General features: G+C 40.7%; 1 protein-coding gene across 4 annotated transcripts in view; it reads right to left on the bottom strand.

Moving 5' to 3' along the window:
- sh2d3ca (SH2 domain containing 3Ca) overlaps positions 1-20,651 on the bottom strand; it is a 50,084-nt gene that overhangs the window by 11,343 nt on the left and 18,090 nt on the right. For all 4 annotated transcript variants that reach the window (XM_032539022.1, XM_032539023.1, XM_032539025.1 and 1 more), the window contains one exon: positions 1,704-1,832. In XM_032539022.1, the coding sequence (XP_032394913.1) occupies positions 1,704-1,832 (129 nt within the window). The remainder of the gene's footprint in view (positions 1-1,703; positions 1,833-20,651) is intronic.

Here is a 20,651-nt window from a genome sequence, read left to right on the forward strand (position 1 = left end):
TTAGGGTTTCCCCAAGTTTCCACTGGGACAAACCATGAATAAATGAATATTTTATGTAAATTTAAAGAGGAAAGACTTACAGATGGTGTGTGTGTGTGTGTGTGTGTGTGTGTGTGTGTGTTGTGGTGTGTGTGTGTGTGTGTGTGAGGGAGACCAGAGGTTGATCAAGAGACAGAGGCTGCATCTCTGAACGAGTACCCTGCACATGTGCATGCAGTGTGGGTTGGGTGGGTGGGTGGGTGGGTGCAGGTCCTGCGTATGTTTGTCTCAGTCCCCAGCTGGGGAACTCAATTGCATACATAAGCAACACACACAGCTGTCTGTTTGGCAGAGTTTCTCCTCCTTCTGAACGCTAAAGCAATTTCTACTGAGCTGTGACAGATGATGGGATTCAGAAATCAGTGTCATTCTGTGTGTAAAGCATTTAAACCGTGCTTTCAAAGCCAGAGAATTTGGCCAAGTAATCGCTCAATTAATACTATTGGTTGACAACCACACCAACCCACACAAAAAATACAATTTTTAGTACTTTTATGTGATTTGGCTTTTTGAAAGAAATAATTAAATGTGTAGAAATAACCACAGCAGCTAAAAACCTCCTTTTTCAGAGTTTTCTTATTTAATCATAATTTATTAACTGGCACAGGGACTTAGAGACTCTGACATGAAGTTTAACTTTAAGCTATTTAATATTTGAATAGTAATAAATTAAGTTTTGGTTATTTTTAAGTATAAAAGTTTAGTGTGTATTGGAAACATTACACCACACATTTAATTTAATCAAAACACATTTTAAAAAGGTCCCATGGCATGAACATCGCACTTTATGAGTTTTTTTTTAACATTAATATGAGTTCCCCTAGCCCGCCTATGGCACCTCAGTGGCTAGAAATGGCAATAGGTGTAAACAGAGTATCCTGCTCTGCCTTTGAGAAAATGAAAGCTCAGATTGGCCGATCTGAAATCTTGCTCCTTATGAGGTCAGTCTCCACCTTCCCCCCCCCCCCCCCCCCCACTCTCGTACTAAAAAGCTACAGACTCAGAAATGGCACATACTAAGGAAAACTCATTGTGGGACTGGCTGTAATTCTGCAACAAGGCAGTATTTTGGAAAAGAGACTTCAGCTATGGTATTAGGGGACCGCTAAGGTCTATATAAAACCATCCCAACAGCACCATGTCATGGGACCTTTAAAACTAGGGCTGCAATGCTGCAACAAATGACTTTTTTTTTTTTTTTTATTGATCTGTTTTTTTGTTCACTTAATCAATAATTTGTCTTAAAAAGCGCCCCAAGCGTAAAATTGATAAAGCTTGTTCTGTCTATACCCCCAAAGATATTCAATTTACAATTATAACATTAAACAGGACTGTGCAGATTATTTTAGTGCATCATTATCAATGTATCAAAACATCTGCCAATTATTTTCTCAATTACTTAATTGTATAGCCTATCAAATGTCATAAAACGAGACAAATGACCAATTATTTCTCAATCAATGGTGAAGTCTTCAAATATCTTGTTTTGTCTGACCAAAACCTAAAGAAATCAGTTTACAATGATACCAAACAAAGAAAAACTGAAAATCTTCACATACACATCTGTGTACCTATCTGTCCTCACATGAAGCCCAGTGTCATGGGTAACTCAATGCTCTCAGCTGTACAGATTCCACAGTGTACATCATAATGTGTGTGTTTACCTCTCTGGGTATGTGTCCATGGTACCAGCCATGGCTCCTGATGTCAGCAGCACTCAGTTTCAGTTCCTCCTCCAGCTCCTTCCGAAGTTTCTCAGGAGGAGACTCCAGCAGGTACTTCTCCTTGGAGAACTGCGTGGAACAAACACAAGAACACAACAAGACATGAGTGGGAGGGAGTTTACACAAGAGACTGCTCACAGTGTATTTACATGTAAATAAACCATAGGTCAGTCTATATGTAACTTCTATTTATTTAATATTTATATTTATTTATTTATTTATTTTATGTTAGGTATTTGGAGCTAATTTTCAAGAGGGAAGAGTGCATACATCTATTTATATACTGTATACTTACATAATTTAGGATTTACAATACAAAAATAGCTAAATTAATACTTCAGTTTAGAGCATGAAAACAATGCAATAGTATATACTGTAACAAATGTATATGGTTTCTGGCTACAGCACAGCGTCGTTTACACTAACACACACACACACACATACACACACACACACACACCTGTGTTACAGAAGGCAACACTGCAGGGAAGCAACACTGGGAGCTGCCTTCCACACAAGCATGCACACACTGAGGCGCGCGCACACACACACACACACACACACACACACACACACACACACACACACACACACACACACACACACACACACACACACACACCACACACACACACACACACACACACACCACACACACACACACACACACACACACACACACACACCCCACACACACACCACACGAAACAATCCAATCGACCTTGACCTGATTACAAAGAGGCAGAAATCATCAAGAGCACCCTCTCTGTTCTCATGTACAGAGGAGACCTTGCTTCAGCTTTCAAGTGTGGTCACTCAGGATAGCTTATAATAACGCCACACACACATACACACTCGCACAGACACAAATGCATAGACACAACAAACGAGATCAGATTTCAGATTTCAAAGCTTCATATTTGTGTTTGCACAAAGAACGGCACTTCTGAGCTGTAAAAGATGGAAATAAGTTCCAGTGAATATTTTCATGGTTATTTAAATACAAATAATCTTCAAGCTGCGTCTGAGATAATGATAACGAGCATACAAGCTTCATAGTTGATATGGTGATTGGTTGAATCCACAATCAAAACTCAGAGAGGAAACTCGGCCCAATAATTCAAAATGTTTGAAGAAAGTATGTGCTCAGATATCTTATCAACTCAGGAACTATTTGAGTAGGAAAGAAAAGGAAATCCCACACTGGGACCTTGATGCTACGTGACAGCACCATAACAACTGATGATTGTGGAAAGATTGAGTTCAGATAGATGATCTTAGACGAGGCAAACAGGGGACACACAAAAACAAACTCTTACACAAATAACCTCAAAACACAAGAAATCCACACAGGAATAAACAGCGAAAGGAAATCATCTAGACTCTGCCAATATGAGGAGTAATGAGACCGGAGACCAAAATAAACAGTAAACAGCCTTGTCGCTATGGCTGGCCTGTTGTTCCTCCTAATATTTTCCTTCAATCTTTCTCTCCCTTCCTATCAGGCTCAATATTTCTCTCCTACTTTCTCTCTGTCACAATCTTTTCCCTCTTGCCCAACATTCATCTTCCTCTCTCTGGTGATCATCCCTCACAATCAAAGTTTGTTAGTTGTTAGACTTTTGCTGAATGTGTGCAAAACAGGCAGACAGGCAGGCAGACAAGCAGGCAGGCAGGCAGGCAGGCAGGCAGGCAGACAGGCAGGCAGGCAGACAGACAGACAGACAGAAAGGCAAAGACATTGTGAGAGGCAGTGGGAGCTAAGACGGGAAACTATGATGCTCTGTGTGTGTACAGTGTGTTTCCGCCTTCCTGCATTAGTGTGTGTGATGTGAGGAGACTACAAGGGCCAAACAATCGATCTTATCGTCCCCAGGTCACTGCAAGATGAAATTATTAACTTCCTCCTCTCCCAGCTCCTTTCCCCTTCTCTTCTCCCTTTTCTCCCATCCTCAGGGGAACATGGAGGCATATCGCCATGGAGGCTTACTCTCCCAGATTAGATTTGAGGTGTGTGCGTCTGTGTGTGTGTATGTGTGAAGAGGCCAATAATAGAGCAAAGGGGTCAAGTGTGCAGTTACTGCTTTTCCTTGTCTCCCTGGAAACCCAGAAGAGGCCTGCCACTGAACTGATGCTCAACAATAAGCTTGGTGTGTATAGGTGTGTGTGTGTGTGTGTGTATGTGTATATATATGAAGGGTTATGGGGCAAATTGAAATGTCAGTGGAGCTCTACTTATGATACGGTTCATGGAATGGGCTGACATCAGGGGGGACATATTGAAAGAGTGAGAAAAATGGATTGACAATAAAGGAGCAGGAAAGAAAAAATGATTTGAAAAGGACACAGAAAACATCAACTTTATTGTGTTCTACTAGCATAAGAGGGAAATTGAAAGTATACTTCCAACAAACACACACACACAAACACAAACACACACACACACACACACACCACACACCACAACACACACACACACACACACACACACACACACACACACACACACACACACACACACACCTTTATTTGTGTGTACTTGTGCAAGTGTGCTTTCCTTCCTGCTTTCCTTGTATGTCTTCCCCTTTAATAGCTGACACCCCCCCCCCCCCCTTAGATAAAGAGGGGGGAACGACAGAGATGGAGTTGATGTGAAGCAAACGAAAGGTAAGAACATAATGACTAAAGAATAAAGTTCTATTCACAAGAAATATGTTGACTGGTCGGGGAAAACACAAAGGAAATGCACACATACTATAATAGTTTTATGCACACATAAAACTATTATACTTACAATGACTAGGTGTATGCAATTGTTATACCACCACTATGCTATATTCTTGGTTGCCATAGCGATAACATTGTGTTTGTTTGCCTGTCGGCGTGCAAAGAAGAGTCTTCCATCTTTCATCATAGAGTACAGTAATACTACTGCTACCAATAGTAATGGCTATTCTGATACAATTGACTTATTTCTAACAATACTTATTATACATTTTCCATACATCATATACAAATGTAAGCAGGCACATGTATTTACTCTGTTGAGTATTTTCTGGGGGTTTAGTAGCAGCAGCACACAAGCACATGATTAGAATTTATCCTGAAGGTGTGCATATTGAGAGTATAAGCATGAGAGTGGAGAACGTCAGATCAAAACGGAGACGCATTTATGAACTGAGAGGCGGACAGACATTAGAGGCACACAGGCAGACAGGCTAAACAAGCAGCATACATAAAAGACAAGACATCAGACATTCAGGAAGGCGCAGAGGCAGACAGACAGACAGACAAGAGAAACTCAATGTAGACAGAGAGGCAGATAGACAGGTAGCCCATTAGCAGATGAGAGTTTAGGCAATTTAGCAGCTGATGCGGGACTTTGTTTCCCCGGGGGGTTAGGGTGTGTGTGTGTGTGTGTGTGTGTGTGTCTGTGTGTGTGTGTGTGTGTGTGTGTGTGTTCTACATGGGTGGCACTTTTAATTGATGGGGCTCTATTTTTGGTCTAAGCTGGCTAGAAAGAAAGTAACACCAGGTTACCAGAGATAAGAGTGCTGCTAATATAAAGACCGGCTTAGATACATGTATTATAGTGGTGGGTTTACTGTATAGTTTGAATAGATGGGGGTGAATCAGGGAATAGGCAATAGGAGTTAGGGCCGTGTGTGCATGGGTGAATATGACACAGTATGATCCATCACCTAATTTACACCCACATGCACTTGAGAGCCTCTTTTCCTTACAGCGGGCCAATTAGATGTTTCGTCGGATGACATCACCACACCCTCCCTGACACTGCTATCGCTCAAGATCAGTAAGGGAAAAAATGGACAACCTAAAAGGAAAATAAACGAAAGGAATGATAATGGGGAGAAATTCTAAATTTATGCACATATTTATACATATATTATGTACGCACACGCCTTTTTTTTTAGCGTGTGTGTGTGTGTGTGTGTGTGAATGTGTGTGTCGGTGCAGTTCTTGATTTTGTTATGTTGTCTGTACCACGATGAATTGCTTATTTTATGTTTATTACTTTGTTCAGTTTGCATGCTTGCTATATTCTCTCTTTTCTGTGCAAGTTTGCAGTTCTAAAATGCAGTTAATTAACAATCTGACTAGTCATTACTGCAAGATTCAAATAAAACCCACTGATGTTAGATGCTAAGTCAAAAATATCCAGCCACAGGTATTTACCACGCACCACGCAGTGGGGTAGGGTGTTAACTTTGGCACAAATCAGCATGTTGTAGTTTGTGGTTGAACTAGTTTGTTTGCTAATTCTTTCTATAGGAGCACAAAGCGAAGTACCTTGAGCAATTTCAAAAAGGGATTTGACTAAAAACAAACAACTCAGAGAGGGAAGGCATGAATGAGAAATGAAATGCACGGTAATTGCTTACAAGTATAAAAACCTGCAGGGGAAAAAAAAAAAACGAGTCTCTGGCATCTACCAGCATGGATGCAAAGTGAAGAAAGAGAGGAACACATTCCAACCCAAAAAAAAAGCACCAACAAAAGAGAGGAATGCATTCTAACCACACTGCAGCACTTAGATCTCAGCTCATGTCAGAATGCATCTTCTTTCTTTTTCAGCTCATGGGCTAGCCTCTAACCCCGTTGTCATGGTAACGCCTGAGTGGTGGTGGTGGGGACAGTGGGGGGAGGAAGGGGGCTGGGTTTGGGCGGACACACACACACACACACACACACCACACACACACACACACACACACACACCACACACACACACACACACACACACAACACACACACACACACACACACACACACACACACACACACACACACCCCAAGGTTGAGGGTTCCAGTTCTTAAAGGACCTTTCCATCCCTTGATCTGCTTCTCTCTTCTCCTCCACTCACCCCCTTCGACTATATATCCCCTCTTTTGGGGCAATAGAGACCAGGATTATTGCATAAAGACCATTGAATCCTCCTATCTCCTTTTACACACCACCCCCCGCACACACATATATACAAGCATACAGGCACATTATACGTATACGTACGTGGTCAGTATCACCTCTGCAGACTGCTATAATCCCTCTGTGCCCTCCAGCCTGATTTCCACTGCTATATTCACACTGGTTCACACGCGTATTATGGTCTTTAACACACATGTAAAGTGATATGAGCATTAGAGGGAGTGCTTGTAACACTACACGTTTTATATCTACCCTGTTGTTCTAAGCTAGGTTGCACTGAGTCAAAGCTAATGGAACTGCTTTTGCAATGATGCAATAAAGAAAGCTCAACGGCGGGTTGAGCCTGAACTCTACCTGAGCCTGAGCCACTGCAGTTTAACAAGCCTGAATCAAATCTAATTAGCAAAGTTCTGGACTTAATACCCTGGGATTTTTGTCAACGTAACAGCCACTTTTATAGTTAATGGATTGCACTTAAAGCACTTTTCTACTCTCGAGGAAAAAGTCTTTACAAAAAGTTTACAAACTGTTGGTTTTACTTTTAAATTGTGATGGAAAAGACATATTTGCACACTATACAAAAACAAAGAAACAATTGAAAACATAAATATCTTTTTAAAGACCATAACTTTTCTTGAACAGTGGCCTAAAATTGATAAGACCTGAAGTTTTATTTACATGATAATGAGGACAGTGGGTGATTATACCCTTCATGAACAATCATACAAAAATGTAACTTCTACTTAACCAGATTCTGAAAATAGTGTCTGTCTTCTAGTTCCACATTTCACAGAATTGTCCCTCAGATTCTCCAATGTGCAAGTTTCCCTGAATAAGACTTGCACCAACTCTGTTCAGTCTAGCTGGACAAATATCAATAACAATCAACCTTTTCAATAATTAATTCCTACTAAAATGTGTCGATTGCAGCATTTTTTTTTTAATAACAAGACATTAAACAAAAACAACAAACGCTCAGCCAGTGTGGTATATGAGATAACAGGTGTATTAACAGCTCGGCCACAGAGATTCTCCCTCATATCAGCCTAATTGCTGCAGAGGAGTAATCAGCTGACACACACGGGGCGACGCCTGCAAGCCAAGCACAATATTCTGCTGTTATAATAAACATTTCAAACGTGAGTTGTTTGACTGAAATTGTATCGGATGTTTCCTGAAACCTTGACAGTACTCCGGATGATGGTTTGAAAAAGCTTCAAACACTTTCTAGAATAACCCTTCTCCTATGAAGGTAAAATGTTGATAGTAATTAGGCTTCTTTCATTGATTAGGACTGTTTGCACAACACAATGTTTTACATGATGGCATATGAAAGAAACTCATAAGCCAGTAAAGTTTCATTTCATCAATGTTGTTCTTATGGAAGGAAATAGAGAAATTTGAATCAGATTTCACTCTGTATCATGTGGCACTGTGCACAGACACTTCATAAACAGGCAATAACAGAAAAAAAACTGAGAAAAACAAAACACACTAACAGTGCGGATGTCTCACATGATCAGGGCAGTATCAGAGAACCAGCTTCAGACAGAGAGAGACTGGTGGAGAGAGAGAGAGAATATGAGACTGATGACAGTGACCTTCTACTGTCGTAAGAAATGAATGTCTCCGCACACACACCACACACACACACACACACACACACACACACACCCCACACACACACACACACACACAACACACACACCACACACACACACACACACACACACACACACACACACACACACTATATATAGAGGACTGGTGTGAGCTGTCAACCAGTATGGTGTCAGAGAAGAGACCCCTGGATTGAGTGACAGCTGGTGGACAGGATATGACATACAGCTACACTCCCACTGAGACTGCAGGAAGCACAGTGCCACTCTGCGCTGCATGGCCCTTCTCTTGGTCAAAACTACTCTCTTTCTGCTTTAGATTTTGGCTTTTTCCATCAGCTCAGTCTTCGTCTCTTTTCTCAATTGTCCCAGGTTACTGCCTCCCTTCTCTCAACCCTGTATGACTAAATTTCAAGAGTCTTTATAGACATGAAGAGACAGTGACAGAAGCAACATTTAACAAAATACGAATACAATATGCTTTTTCCTTTATTTTGTTCCTATATTATTGTTGAGACCCTGTACCTTATGATACTGCCTTACATTTGACACATATTCAAATATAGCATCTCTTTTAGGAAAATATTGACTGCAATTAAAAATACAGACTCAAAAAATGTTGCAGAAGAGTTTGGGGTATTTATATATATAGTCATCTGCAGGAACAACCTCCACTAATCAAAGGATAGGGCATTTGCAGCAATGTAGCCTGATGCAGACAACCCCGGGGAAAACATTCATCCATTCATTCTCTTCTGCTCATAAAGCTTAATTGCTTTGACAAATGAAAGTGACCTTGGTGAGCATATCAACAGTTTCATCAACTCCTCCCTCATCTCATGTTAATCATGGTGGCTGGACAGCATGAACACCATTGGGGAGAAGGGTGACATGACCCTACCACCCTCAGTGTGAATTAACGTCCTTGTGTGGAAGTAAAAACAAAAGTGGATGCACTCAAAATGTCTCTTAGAATCATCCTTTGCACCGGAGCACTGTGTGAGACACAGCTTCTGGTACATCTCGGCATATTAGGTCAGTATGTGTAACAACCCTTCAAGCTCCCTTAGTAAAGTCAAATAGTTGCACTTTGGACTAAAACATACATAAAACGTGTCCGAGCATTTGTGATCTTCATCTTTTAAACAGTTATAAAGTTACGACCTCCCACTGTGTCCCGAGACATCATCAATAATGTTGGGGGGTTAAATATTGTCAAAACTGATATGAATGAAGGCTACATCTGTGAAGATAAAACAACATTGTGAAAAAGATTCTTTTAATACATTAATGCAAGTATCTGCCTTCCTCTCATCTTTCTCTCTGTGTCCCCCTCTGACTCCACCATTCATATTTTAATGTCTCTTCTTCTGTGATTCACTTCTTTTCCTGCTTTTTGTTTCTGGCTCAAAGACCTGCTGAAGCATTTCCTCTCTCTATTTCTCTATCCCTCTCTCTAATCAACCTGGTGAAGAACATCTATCAGCACTTTGATGAGAGGAGCATTACTGAGAGTGTATCAACGTGCATGTCATCGTGCAAACAGATATATGCCGACAATCAGCTGCCTAAAGAGGCTGAGTGTACTCTCTGGATGTGTCTGTACTGTATGTGTGTGTTTTGTGTATTATTATCCACAATACTGTCACTCCTGCTAATTGAATTGTATCTTTTCTGGTTCATTTATCAAAAAACTGTTAATCCCCCCCCAAACGCGAACAAACAAAGAAACACACACACACACACACACACACACACAGATGTAAATACAAATGACTCTCTCTCTCTCAAACCAGAAGAGTGAGGGGAGTAAACATCTAAACATTTCCCCAAAGCACTCACACAAACTCCCTTTCCCCACACGTGTGCACATGCGCACACACTACAAGACACAAGTTTACACACAGGTAAAAATAGAGATGGTACTGATAACGTGTTCAGTTATTAAAGAAACAGATTGGAGCATTGATGTCACCCAGAGTGCCATACAGATACTGATTACCCAGATTCAATTAGATGTTTCTCTGGATGAGTTTAGATAGCTTGCTTGAACCTAATTCAATTCAAATTAGTTTAATACTTCTGCTAATGACACAGCCATGTAGCCACACACATTGGGTTGGTGTAATTGCATAGACGATTTAACACATACACCGTTCGATTGCACAGGCTCACCCGATGACTCGAGGACAGAGCGTAGATGAGTCAGGGGTCATAAATGAGCTGGCCTTAAAAACACATAGTAGCTTCTGACACTGAGTGTAATCAGGATTATCATAAAAACAGCTTTGGTTATTTCGCAGAGGTTTCTCTTCTCACTGGTTTGGAATGGGCTCCAGTTGTAAAAAGGCAGTGTCTCGTACTTCTGAGCACCAATCAGGATTCATCAACAATTAATGTGAATCTGGTGACAGAGACGCATTTTCAAAAACATGTTTCTGCTTCAGTTCCAGGAGTGTGGATGCAGCATTCTGTCACTCTCTTGTGAAAAGCATGTATCTCCAAAAAAGTCCAGTTTAGGAAAACAGAGCTTTAGGTTTTTGAAACTTTAGCTTTAAGTCCAGAAAAAGAATGCATACTGACTTAGTTTATCTCAAAATGAACTGTTTTTCACTGAACATGGACACAGATTAGGTAGGATGAAGCAGCAATGCAATGCCACGGTGCTAGGTTTACGGAAGGGTTTAACTAAAGAAACACTGGAAAAACATTTTTTATCCGCTTACACTTTGTACAGTAGCGTAGAAATGTGCCTGCGTCAGAGAGCGAGACAAGAAAAGTATGGTAGTATAATACAGTGCTTGACTGTAGATGTCTGTTACCCTTCTATCAGTAATATGGAAAGACGGTTGCAGTAATGAGGGGATGGATAAATGTCCATTAAAAAGATCATTACCAGACTCAAAACCAGATGCCACGCATAACAGTACTCCGCATAAGACACACACACACACACATGCTCATATACTCACACCCCACTCCCTTAGTGTCGACTCAGCAATGCCACACCTATAGATGCTGTTGCCATGGTAACTAAATACTCTGCATGCCCCAGCTGGTGTTTCCCTGAGGAAAAATGCATGGGTGTGAGTGTGAGGTTAAAGTGCCCCATGTGTGCTTTGCTCTGTCATGTGCAGCGGTGTGTACTGAAGAGGAAAACATGGCTAGTTGGGAGTAGTTATCAAGGGACCCTATTGTGTATATTATTGTGTGTGTGTGTGGTGTGTGTGTGTGTGTGTGTGTGTGTGTGTGTGTGTGTGTGTGTGTGTGTGTGTGTGTGTGTGTGTTCTATGGCGTTCTATATTTCAGTCATCAGTTTTGCTATTGATTGGTCAAGACTATAGGACTGGACAAATCAGCAATCAGCTTACTTTAGACAAAACAGTGAATGAAGATAAAATGCCATTAAACCCTTTAGATCAATTTTACTGCCAAGTATATACTGCCAAACTCTGATTTCAATCCAAATGAATTAGAATCAGATACAAGCACAACAGTACAAGCACAACAATAGCTGAAATCAAAGTCATGGAGCCACACCAGAGTAAACAAATACCTCAGTAAGCCCACTCAATAAAAACAGCTTTTTGCTATTTTCTTACAATGACTCATGCTTTAAATGTACACACATTACAGTGTGTGGTGACCTAGGTCTCTGCCAACACGGCTGAGAGGATTGAGGTACCACATTTAGTAGTCATGTTTCCAGCTCTCATTTCTGTTTGCTGTAGCATCACTCACAACAGAAACATACACAAAGAATAATAAAGGATTAATCAATCAATACATGTGTAATGTATGATATAAATAAGTAATGGCTAATTCACCATTGCAGAATCATGTTGTGCTGTGTACTTTGCTTTCTGTGTTGATGACTGACCTGAGGAACTTACAATGAAAATGTCATGATCTGATCAACAACATTACTTGTAAGTAGACCTTTACACAATTCCAAAACATACATAAAAATAAGATAGGCCTATCTGACTGAGCAAACAGTAGCTTAACTTTGGCATGATTGTGTATTACATTGCCCGTGTCCTTCCTTGTGCCAGTGCACGCCAAATGAAACAAAACAAAAACATTGCTGTGTACAGTAGCACTACTACTGGTCAAAACTCCCCATGGTACCATATTTTGTTGTTGTCAGGATATTCCGTGTGCATCGTATAGTGCACATTTAGCAATAACATAGAATAAATGCATGATTGAATAAATCCATGATTTTATAAAGCCCACGGAGAAACTTTTTCAGAACGGTTCTCTTTCAAGATGTTTATTAACCGTGTCTGGCACAGCTGAATCGACCCTGTCCATCCTTCCTGGCAGACTAAAGCTCAGAGTAATCGAAGAGAATTGAGGATTTGCTGTTCAATCACTGAATTTCAGTTTGCTTCCACTTGGCTCTCTTACTTCACTTCTCCCTCACTGCGCTGCAATTTATAGACGGCTCGAATGTACACGCACGTGTGACTCATCACATGGTTTCCCTTTACATTGCTGCTTTATTTTCCACCACTTTTCATCCGATTCCTGCACCTACTTTGGGCAAACAACACTTCTTAGCTTCTCATGTTCTTTCTTTAAATATATCTACCATTTTTTTGTTCTAGATATACATGAAGTGGAGGTCAGTTGTCTCATTTCCCATTTTCTTCCTCTTACTTTCCAGCATTACAGGTGATCTGTCTCATCTTTTACTCTCTCTTTCTTAATATTTATTATCCTTCTCCTCCTCTATTCGTTTATTTCTCAGCTCAAAATTCTTTATTCCTTCTTTTATTCTAAAATTAATCATCTCAGTCCACTGTCAGTTCATCTCTCCCTCCCTCCCTACCGCACTAACCTGCCATTTCTCAACCACACATCATATCATTCCCCACTCTGTGCACTTTCCCTCACCGATCCACTCAGCCTGTCTGTCGGTGTGTAGTTGTTTGTGTGTGTGTGAATGTGTTGATGTAAAACAGCAGGAGCATCACCTTGCTCCATCAGCAAAACAGAGACAAAGAGAGAAGCAATGCATTAGGAGGCTGAGGAAAGAAGGAAATGTCTGAAAAAATAGGAAATTAAGGCATTTAATCAACCGTTCTACTGTTATATGCACTTCTACACCAGTTTGATTGTAATTTCTCTTTTTTTTTTACTTTGACAACCCAATCTACTGAAAGGCATATGTATACATTACATGGGCACATTCAACTCAAAAGAGTTAAATAGAAGGAAAGCTAAACTATATACTGTTGGCTTGTGTCAGGCAAAAATGTTGAATGTGTTACTTTGGCTCTCACTTGTACAATTTGATTTGTAACTTTGAGGAACTTGTATTTGCCTTTGATGAGAGCAGATGCTGTCTGACTGATTTCAGTCAGAGTAAAGAATATCTTCTTTCAGTATTCAATTGAAACAGGAGTTGACAGTGTCTACGACAACAAGGACCAGTAGGGACAGCGGAAAGATGCCCTGGGCAGTTTATTCACTCGGCTGGAAATACAAAACTAACCATTCATTTTGGCAGCTCCAAAAGAGAGCTTGTGAATGGTGGGGGAAAGTTTGCAACACACACACACACACACACCCCTATGGGCTGTGCCACTCGCTGTCATCTTCTTTTCTCTGGGCTGAACCATTAACGGCTAATTTGCAAGCTTTTGGGGGTAAAAGGTCAGCACACTGATGGATGGAAGGTCTAAGGTCTTATCAATACTAACCATCCTCTATTATCACACACACACACACACACACACACACAAAAATGTATAGCTGCAGACAAACGTGGATGAATTTAAACATATATTGCTGCCAATCAGATGTAACACATGGTACACACACACACACACACACACACACACACACACACACACACACACACACACACACACACAATTTATTCCTTACTATCCCAACCGCAAGGCAGTACCATTAACATCCACACCAGGGCCATCTATCTTGACAGTGACAAACCCACAATGCATTTCACCAATACAGTTTAACAAGAAAGGGACAAAAAAGAAGGAAGCAGCAGTTAAGGACAGGCAACAGAGACGCTAAATAAAAGGTGGGGTGTTGGTGAAGAGCGAGAAGAAGGCGTTGATTGGTTTAAAAAAAAAAAAAACAGAAATTGGATTTTGAAGGAAATGCTACAACAATAAGAAATGTATATGACCACTCTTTGTATGTGTCTAAGTGACAACAGGGAAGAGGGCCATTGTTTTGATAATATCAAAATAACAGAGCATAATACTTTAAATTGACAAAACTAACATGATGGACATTGATTGTTTTATACTTCTTACACTTATAAATAATATACTTTTTTACTGCTTCTGTAACATTTAAACTTCAATAAAGGCTGTGACCTAAGCTGCAGCCTCGTTACCATGAAAATACACATATGGTGACACAGCATCTTATTAATTAATCAATTACTGACAGCAGAGGATTATTCAGCTTTGCTGGCTGAAACGCAGTCAAGAAACAGATTGTAGATACAAACATGGTCACTCTCAGAAAACACAGCCACATCTTTTGATGATAAGTTCTTTCATTATCATACACAAATTTGATTTAATTGTATGTTTTAGGGGATTAGGCTCAACTTTAAGCTCAAATAGGTTTAAAACAGGATTCAATGCCTTAAAAACTGGACTTTTTTTTAAGGACTCTTTGCATCTATTGTAAGCGAGGCAAACACTCACTTTAGACGCAAGGTCACAGGACGGAAGTGTATCATGAATAAGTTTGTCTGTAGCTCGGTCACAGTGTCATCCTACTCCCCTGCTGTGTCAGTGCACACAGGCACATACATTTTGCCTAGTCACAGTACAAACAATGACCTATCGACTGGACTTGGAACTTGACACATAAACACAACGCATGCACAGGAAGAGATGATGATGATGCAGTTGAAGATGTGACTGCAGCGGGCAGAAATAAAGAGCCACAGAAGGTAAAAAGACACAAATCTCAAAATAGGTGAGATAAGAAGGAAAAAAAGAAATAAAAAGGGATTAAGAGGAAAAGAGGCCAAAAAGTTATTGAGGAAAAAAGTAAAAAATAAGGGTGATGAAGAAATATGGTTATACGATGAGATAGAAATGAGGATAACATAGGTAGACCACGGCTGTATTTCAATCAGCTTTATCTCCACATACGTACACACACAACCTTCCTCGTCACCCCTGATCATGCAGACCATTAGAAAGGAGCACGCCCCAGAGCTGTGATGCCATTGGCCAGCAATGATGTCATCTCTTTCTAGAGGTTGGGCAGCAAGCTGAACAATTGGCTGGCTGAGGCAGACAGTGGGAGAGCGCAGCTGAAGTATCAATTCCATTCATACAGAGGCAGAAATGGTGTGTGTGTGTTTTTGTGTGTGTGTGTGTGTGTGTGTGTGTGACAACTCCCCACCGAGGCCTACAGGGAGAGGGCCATGCCATCATTCAGAGACACACACAGTACCTGCTGGGATGCTCCATAATGGAAGCTCTCTATGTGTCACGCCACGCACGCACGCGCGCGCGCGCGCGCGCGCGCGCGCAGCACGCACGCACGCACGCACGCACGCACACACACACACACACCACACACACACACCACACACCACACACACACACACACACACACAACACACACACACACACCACACACACAACACACACACACACACACACACACACACACACACACACACACCACACACACACACCACACACACACACACACACACACACCACACCACACACACACACCACACACCACACACACACACACACAACACACACACACACACTTCGCTCAAATGCACACTATCAAATATGCAAGTAATCAAGCATGCACACACTCTTGCACAAGTGCTGGGGGTTGGGATGGTTGAGATGGGTGTTGTCTCCCTGTTGTTATTGGGCTGGTTGGTTGTCATGGTGATGACAATGAAGCTTTTACTGTTATCTCAGACTTTTCAATAAACAACACACAAACACCTATTTTCATTGATGCACATGCACACCCTGTAAGAGCAGCATTGCCCCACCATACTACAACTGCTTTCAAGCAACATTAGAAAAAGGACTAGCTTTCAGTATGTGAAAGTGTGTGTGAGTGTGTGTGAATGTGTGAGTGTAAACACTCCCATGGGAGACACTAGAGTCGTTCCTTAAGAGAAGCTCATGGAAATTAGCCTGTGATAGCCTGTTACAAAGTGCTGCGAGCTCACTCTCCTTCTTCTCTTTCTCTCCTTCCTCCTGTTTTATACTCCCCTCCCCCTCTTGCCACCCACACAGCCCATTCCTCACCCAAACACCCTTTTTAGAATATGATGTCACTTGTGGGCTTGTAATTGCCAGCATGCTGTTGGGATTTCTTCCAAGACTTCACGTGTGAACACAAAATGCAAACCAGCCCTGAATTTCATTTGAATATTCTGTAGTTGTGCATTTATATGAAAAGTTCAACACGCACAAAACAGAAAGATAGTCCAGATACAACATACTGAAAACCATTCCCCCAACCAGGATAATGCAATTTGAAATGTCCCGATTACAAAAAAATAATCGCCTTACTGGAGGATTATCTTTGCCTGTACCTTGTCCTTTACTCTGTTATATAGTATGTGAACACTTTTATTGCTCACTTGTTACATACAGGAAACATAATAACTGATATCCACTGTTCTATGGACACAATCTTCTCATCTGTCCCCCAGCTTAAACTAATCACTTTTACTGAAACCGTGATTATGTGTATGCATGAGCTATATGTGTTCCGACACACAATCTGTGTCCACACTGAATGATTTCTATCTTATTGGCAGAAGTGTAATCTAATTTGAATTGAATTAGATCCAACAAAGCTATCAAATTTCAGTCAATTAAATCAGTTTAATCTCTAATCAGTATCTGTATCTAGATCACATTAACACCCTGACGTGCTTCATTAATAACTAATATGTTATCAGTATCTTCAGCAAAATTTTATCCTGACAAATATCAATGAGCACTTTTGTTTAACCTGTGCCTCTACAGTAAGGCTGAAACAATTTGACAATTTCTCAATTATCTGACACTTTTTATTATTCGTTTAAGGTGTTTAATAAAGACAAATGCAATTGTTTGACACCTTAGCATGTGAAAAAAAGTCATAAAAAGGTCAAAGAATATTATGCCAGAGAAGTCTGAAAGAACATGCTAACTCCGCAAAAATAGGCTAAGCCAGGACAGAGGATCCAACCAGGAGTCAGTCTGCAGTTTCTACTTGCTGGTACTATTTGGAGGGGTTCAAACTACTGAGCCACTGTGCCACAAGTAAAGTATGTCAAAAACAATCATAGTATAGTATGTTGAAAATGTCATTAAAAAAATCATAGTATAGTAAGTTGAAAAAAATCATAAAAAGTCCAAGTACAGTATACCAGAGAAAGTATAGAAGAACATGCAAACTCCACATAAAAAGGTCAAGTCTGAATGGGGATTGAACGTGGGTGAGAGTCTGCAGTGCTTACTTTCTGGTGCTAGCCACCATCCCATCAAATAACTCCTATTAAAAACAGTCATAAAAAAAGTGTTAAAAAAGTCAACATTTAACACGTTTTAATGGTTTATCTGCAAGTTTAAGAGTTTGTAAGGGGCAACAAAAGGAAAAGACAAGGTTGGTGGAGGTGAAGTTTCTTCTTTCTCTTTGATCATGTGGTTACCCCCCCCCCCCCCCGTGATGGTCCAGTGGGGAACGACACCGTCCGACAGCCAGGAGACGCCTCAGGTATGCAACGCAGTAGTGTTTGTAAAGGTTTCATTTGTGACAGCTTGCAAATTTCCAACAACAATTTCAACTAACAAATTTACATGAAAAATATTAAGATATTACATTTTATTTGTCTGCAGGCTGTTCAGCTGAATACTATGCGCTGAAAACATATGTCAAAAAAGTCACAGTATAGTCAAAAACAGTCAACTCCACAAAAAAACTGGGGACTGAGTATTGAACCTAAGTCAGGGCCTTCACTGCCTACTTACCGGTGCTATCTGGAAGGGTGCAAACCACTGAGCCAGTGTGCCACCAAATAATGCATGTTGAAAACAGTCATTGTATGTCAAAAAAGGCCTTAAAAGGTCATAGTATGGGCTTAGAGACTAAATAATTCAGCAGGTGTTATACTTCCAGATTGCATCCATTATGAATCGTTTCAAACCAGAAGGCCTTACTTTTTGTATCAAACAATGGCCAATAAAAGCGTGACAGCACAAGTCCCGTGCTGGAATGGCTACTTATTTCATTTTGGGAGAACTGAGCCTTTACAGCTGCGGCCACCTTTGATCCAACAGCCTCCGCTTTCTCCGAGGTCAGGTTAGGTCAAAGATGAGGAGAGCAAACAATTGCCAACCTCCTGCTCCAAATCCCTTCACTATGCCACACTCCCCCTCAGCTGTGACGTTCCCAGCATATGTGAGTGTGGTGTGTCTGTGTGTGGATCCACAGGCATGTGTAATTTCTTCAGCGAGAGACTAGACTTCAGAGGAACACGCACGCACGCGCACGCACGCACGCACGCACGCACACTTCTGAAGGTTTGCTTCTAAAACTAAGATACACTTGACTTCATTCATCGTAAAACTCCACATTAAGGACTGTGAATGAATGTATTAGTAAAAGAGTTAGAAGTGATAGAGCCAGATAAGAATAAAAGAGGAGTGGCCAGGTTAGCTTAGTGGGTAGAGCAGGAGCACATATCAAGGTTTTACTGCTTGACGCAGTGCATGTCATTCCCCCTCTCTCTCCCTTCTCATGTCTTCATCATTGCTGTGGAAATAAAGGCCTAAAAATAAACAAATAAAGAGGAAAGGAGAATATTATTCTTAGTCTCAATCAATGGTGAGCAAAGTGGATGTAATACATAAACTGTGCTATTGGCCTATGCTATTAACCTACGCCAAATGTGAAATTACACATCTATATTTGCAGTTACCGAGAGCTCTTTTACAATTTGTGATCATCTATAGATCATTTCTCTTCATCTAAAGAAACGTCTACACTTTGCAGCATGTGTACCTCCATTCAAGTCCAGGAACAATCATCTTTTCATCGTGTGAGGCGATGGTTGCTATTGTAGAGCACGTCTTACTCTCAAAATCTACAGAGTCAAACAAATCTGCAGAGTTAAATAATGATTAAATGAATAGCAGGATCACAGAACAGTGTTGAATATTTGTTAGCTTCTATAGAGGCAAAGGCACTAAAAGATCAAATAAAATGTAAGCATTCACCCAAGTTAATTACTTTCAGCCCTACACCTCAAATGTTGAGAGAGAGAAGATAATTACATGCTGAGGGGCACATTTTCATCTCTAACCTGCAAGCCGTTATTCTTTGGAATAATCTCTCTCCTCCAACAGCCTCTGTTTAAAATATTGCTGGTATATGCTGTGCATTTATGCGCCATACGTTTATGTTCTTATGCTATTCTATTTTAAAGCTTTCTTCTATCATGTCAAGAGAGAGAGCAGATGATTACATGAAGCACTGAGCTGGAAAAACTCTGATCCTCGCCTGCAGCTAAACGTCATGATATGAAGAGACCAGTTTTGCATTTTCACTTGTTTGAACGGTGAGCACATTATGGGCTTGAGTTTGCTGAACCATACAGGGCATGAAGCCACATTTCTACAAAATAGCCTGGCCACAATTCTTTAAATGACTGTATTTATAACTCTTAGACTAATGCCATCACCTGATTGCTTTGAGGTCTGACGACTGATCATTTAGTGCTGAGCTTTTAATGTGTTCCAAAACCCTTGAAAACAAGTTAACATTATTAGATAAGTAATAAGTAATAATAAATAAAACCATCTTTTTAGGAATGATAGTACTATTTCTACCTTTTAGAGTAAGCTTCCTCTCTTCCTCTAAGTGTTTTCTGTGACCTCCCAGGCCAAGATGAAGATTAAAAGAGAGCTTGAGCACAATGTATCAGAAAGACAAAGCACTGCTGGACTGAATGAGACAGATGTGGAGTCTTTAGTAGCTGTTAAAGCTAACCTAACACTTCCTCAAGCAAATACAACATAAGCCTTCTTTTTGGCTTTAATTGCACAGCAGCCGCTGGAAGTTTTGAGTCACAGCATAATCACATAATGTTGGTTTCCGCAGGTTTGAATTTATGGCAGATGTCACGTCACCCTCAAAGACTAGAGCCCTTTCCACCAAGTTCAACTGTAAGTGGTCAATCCCTGAAGTGTCTTTGGCTAAATCTTCATGTTTTCTTGACAAGAAACATGTTGTGATCATGCCAATAATGATGTTTTCTCTCAGAAGCAAAGGCAGGATGTT

Source organism: Etheostoma spectabile, chromosome 16, assembly GCF_008692095.1.
Source record: "Etheostoma spectabile isolate EspeVRDwgs_2016 chromosome 16, UIUC_Espe_1.0, whole genome shotgun sequence".
Lineage (NCBI taxonomy): Eukaryota > Metazoa > Chordata > Actinopteri > Perciformes > Percidae > Etheostoma > Etheostoma spectabile.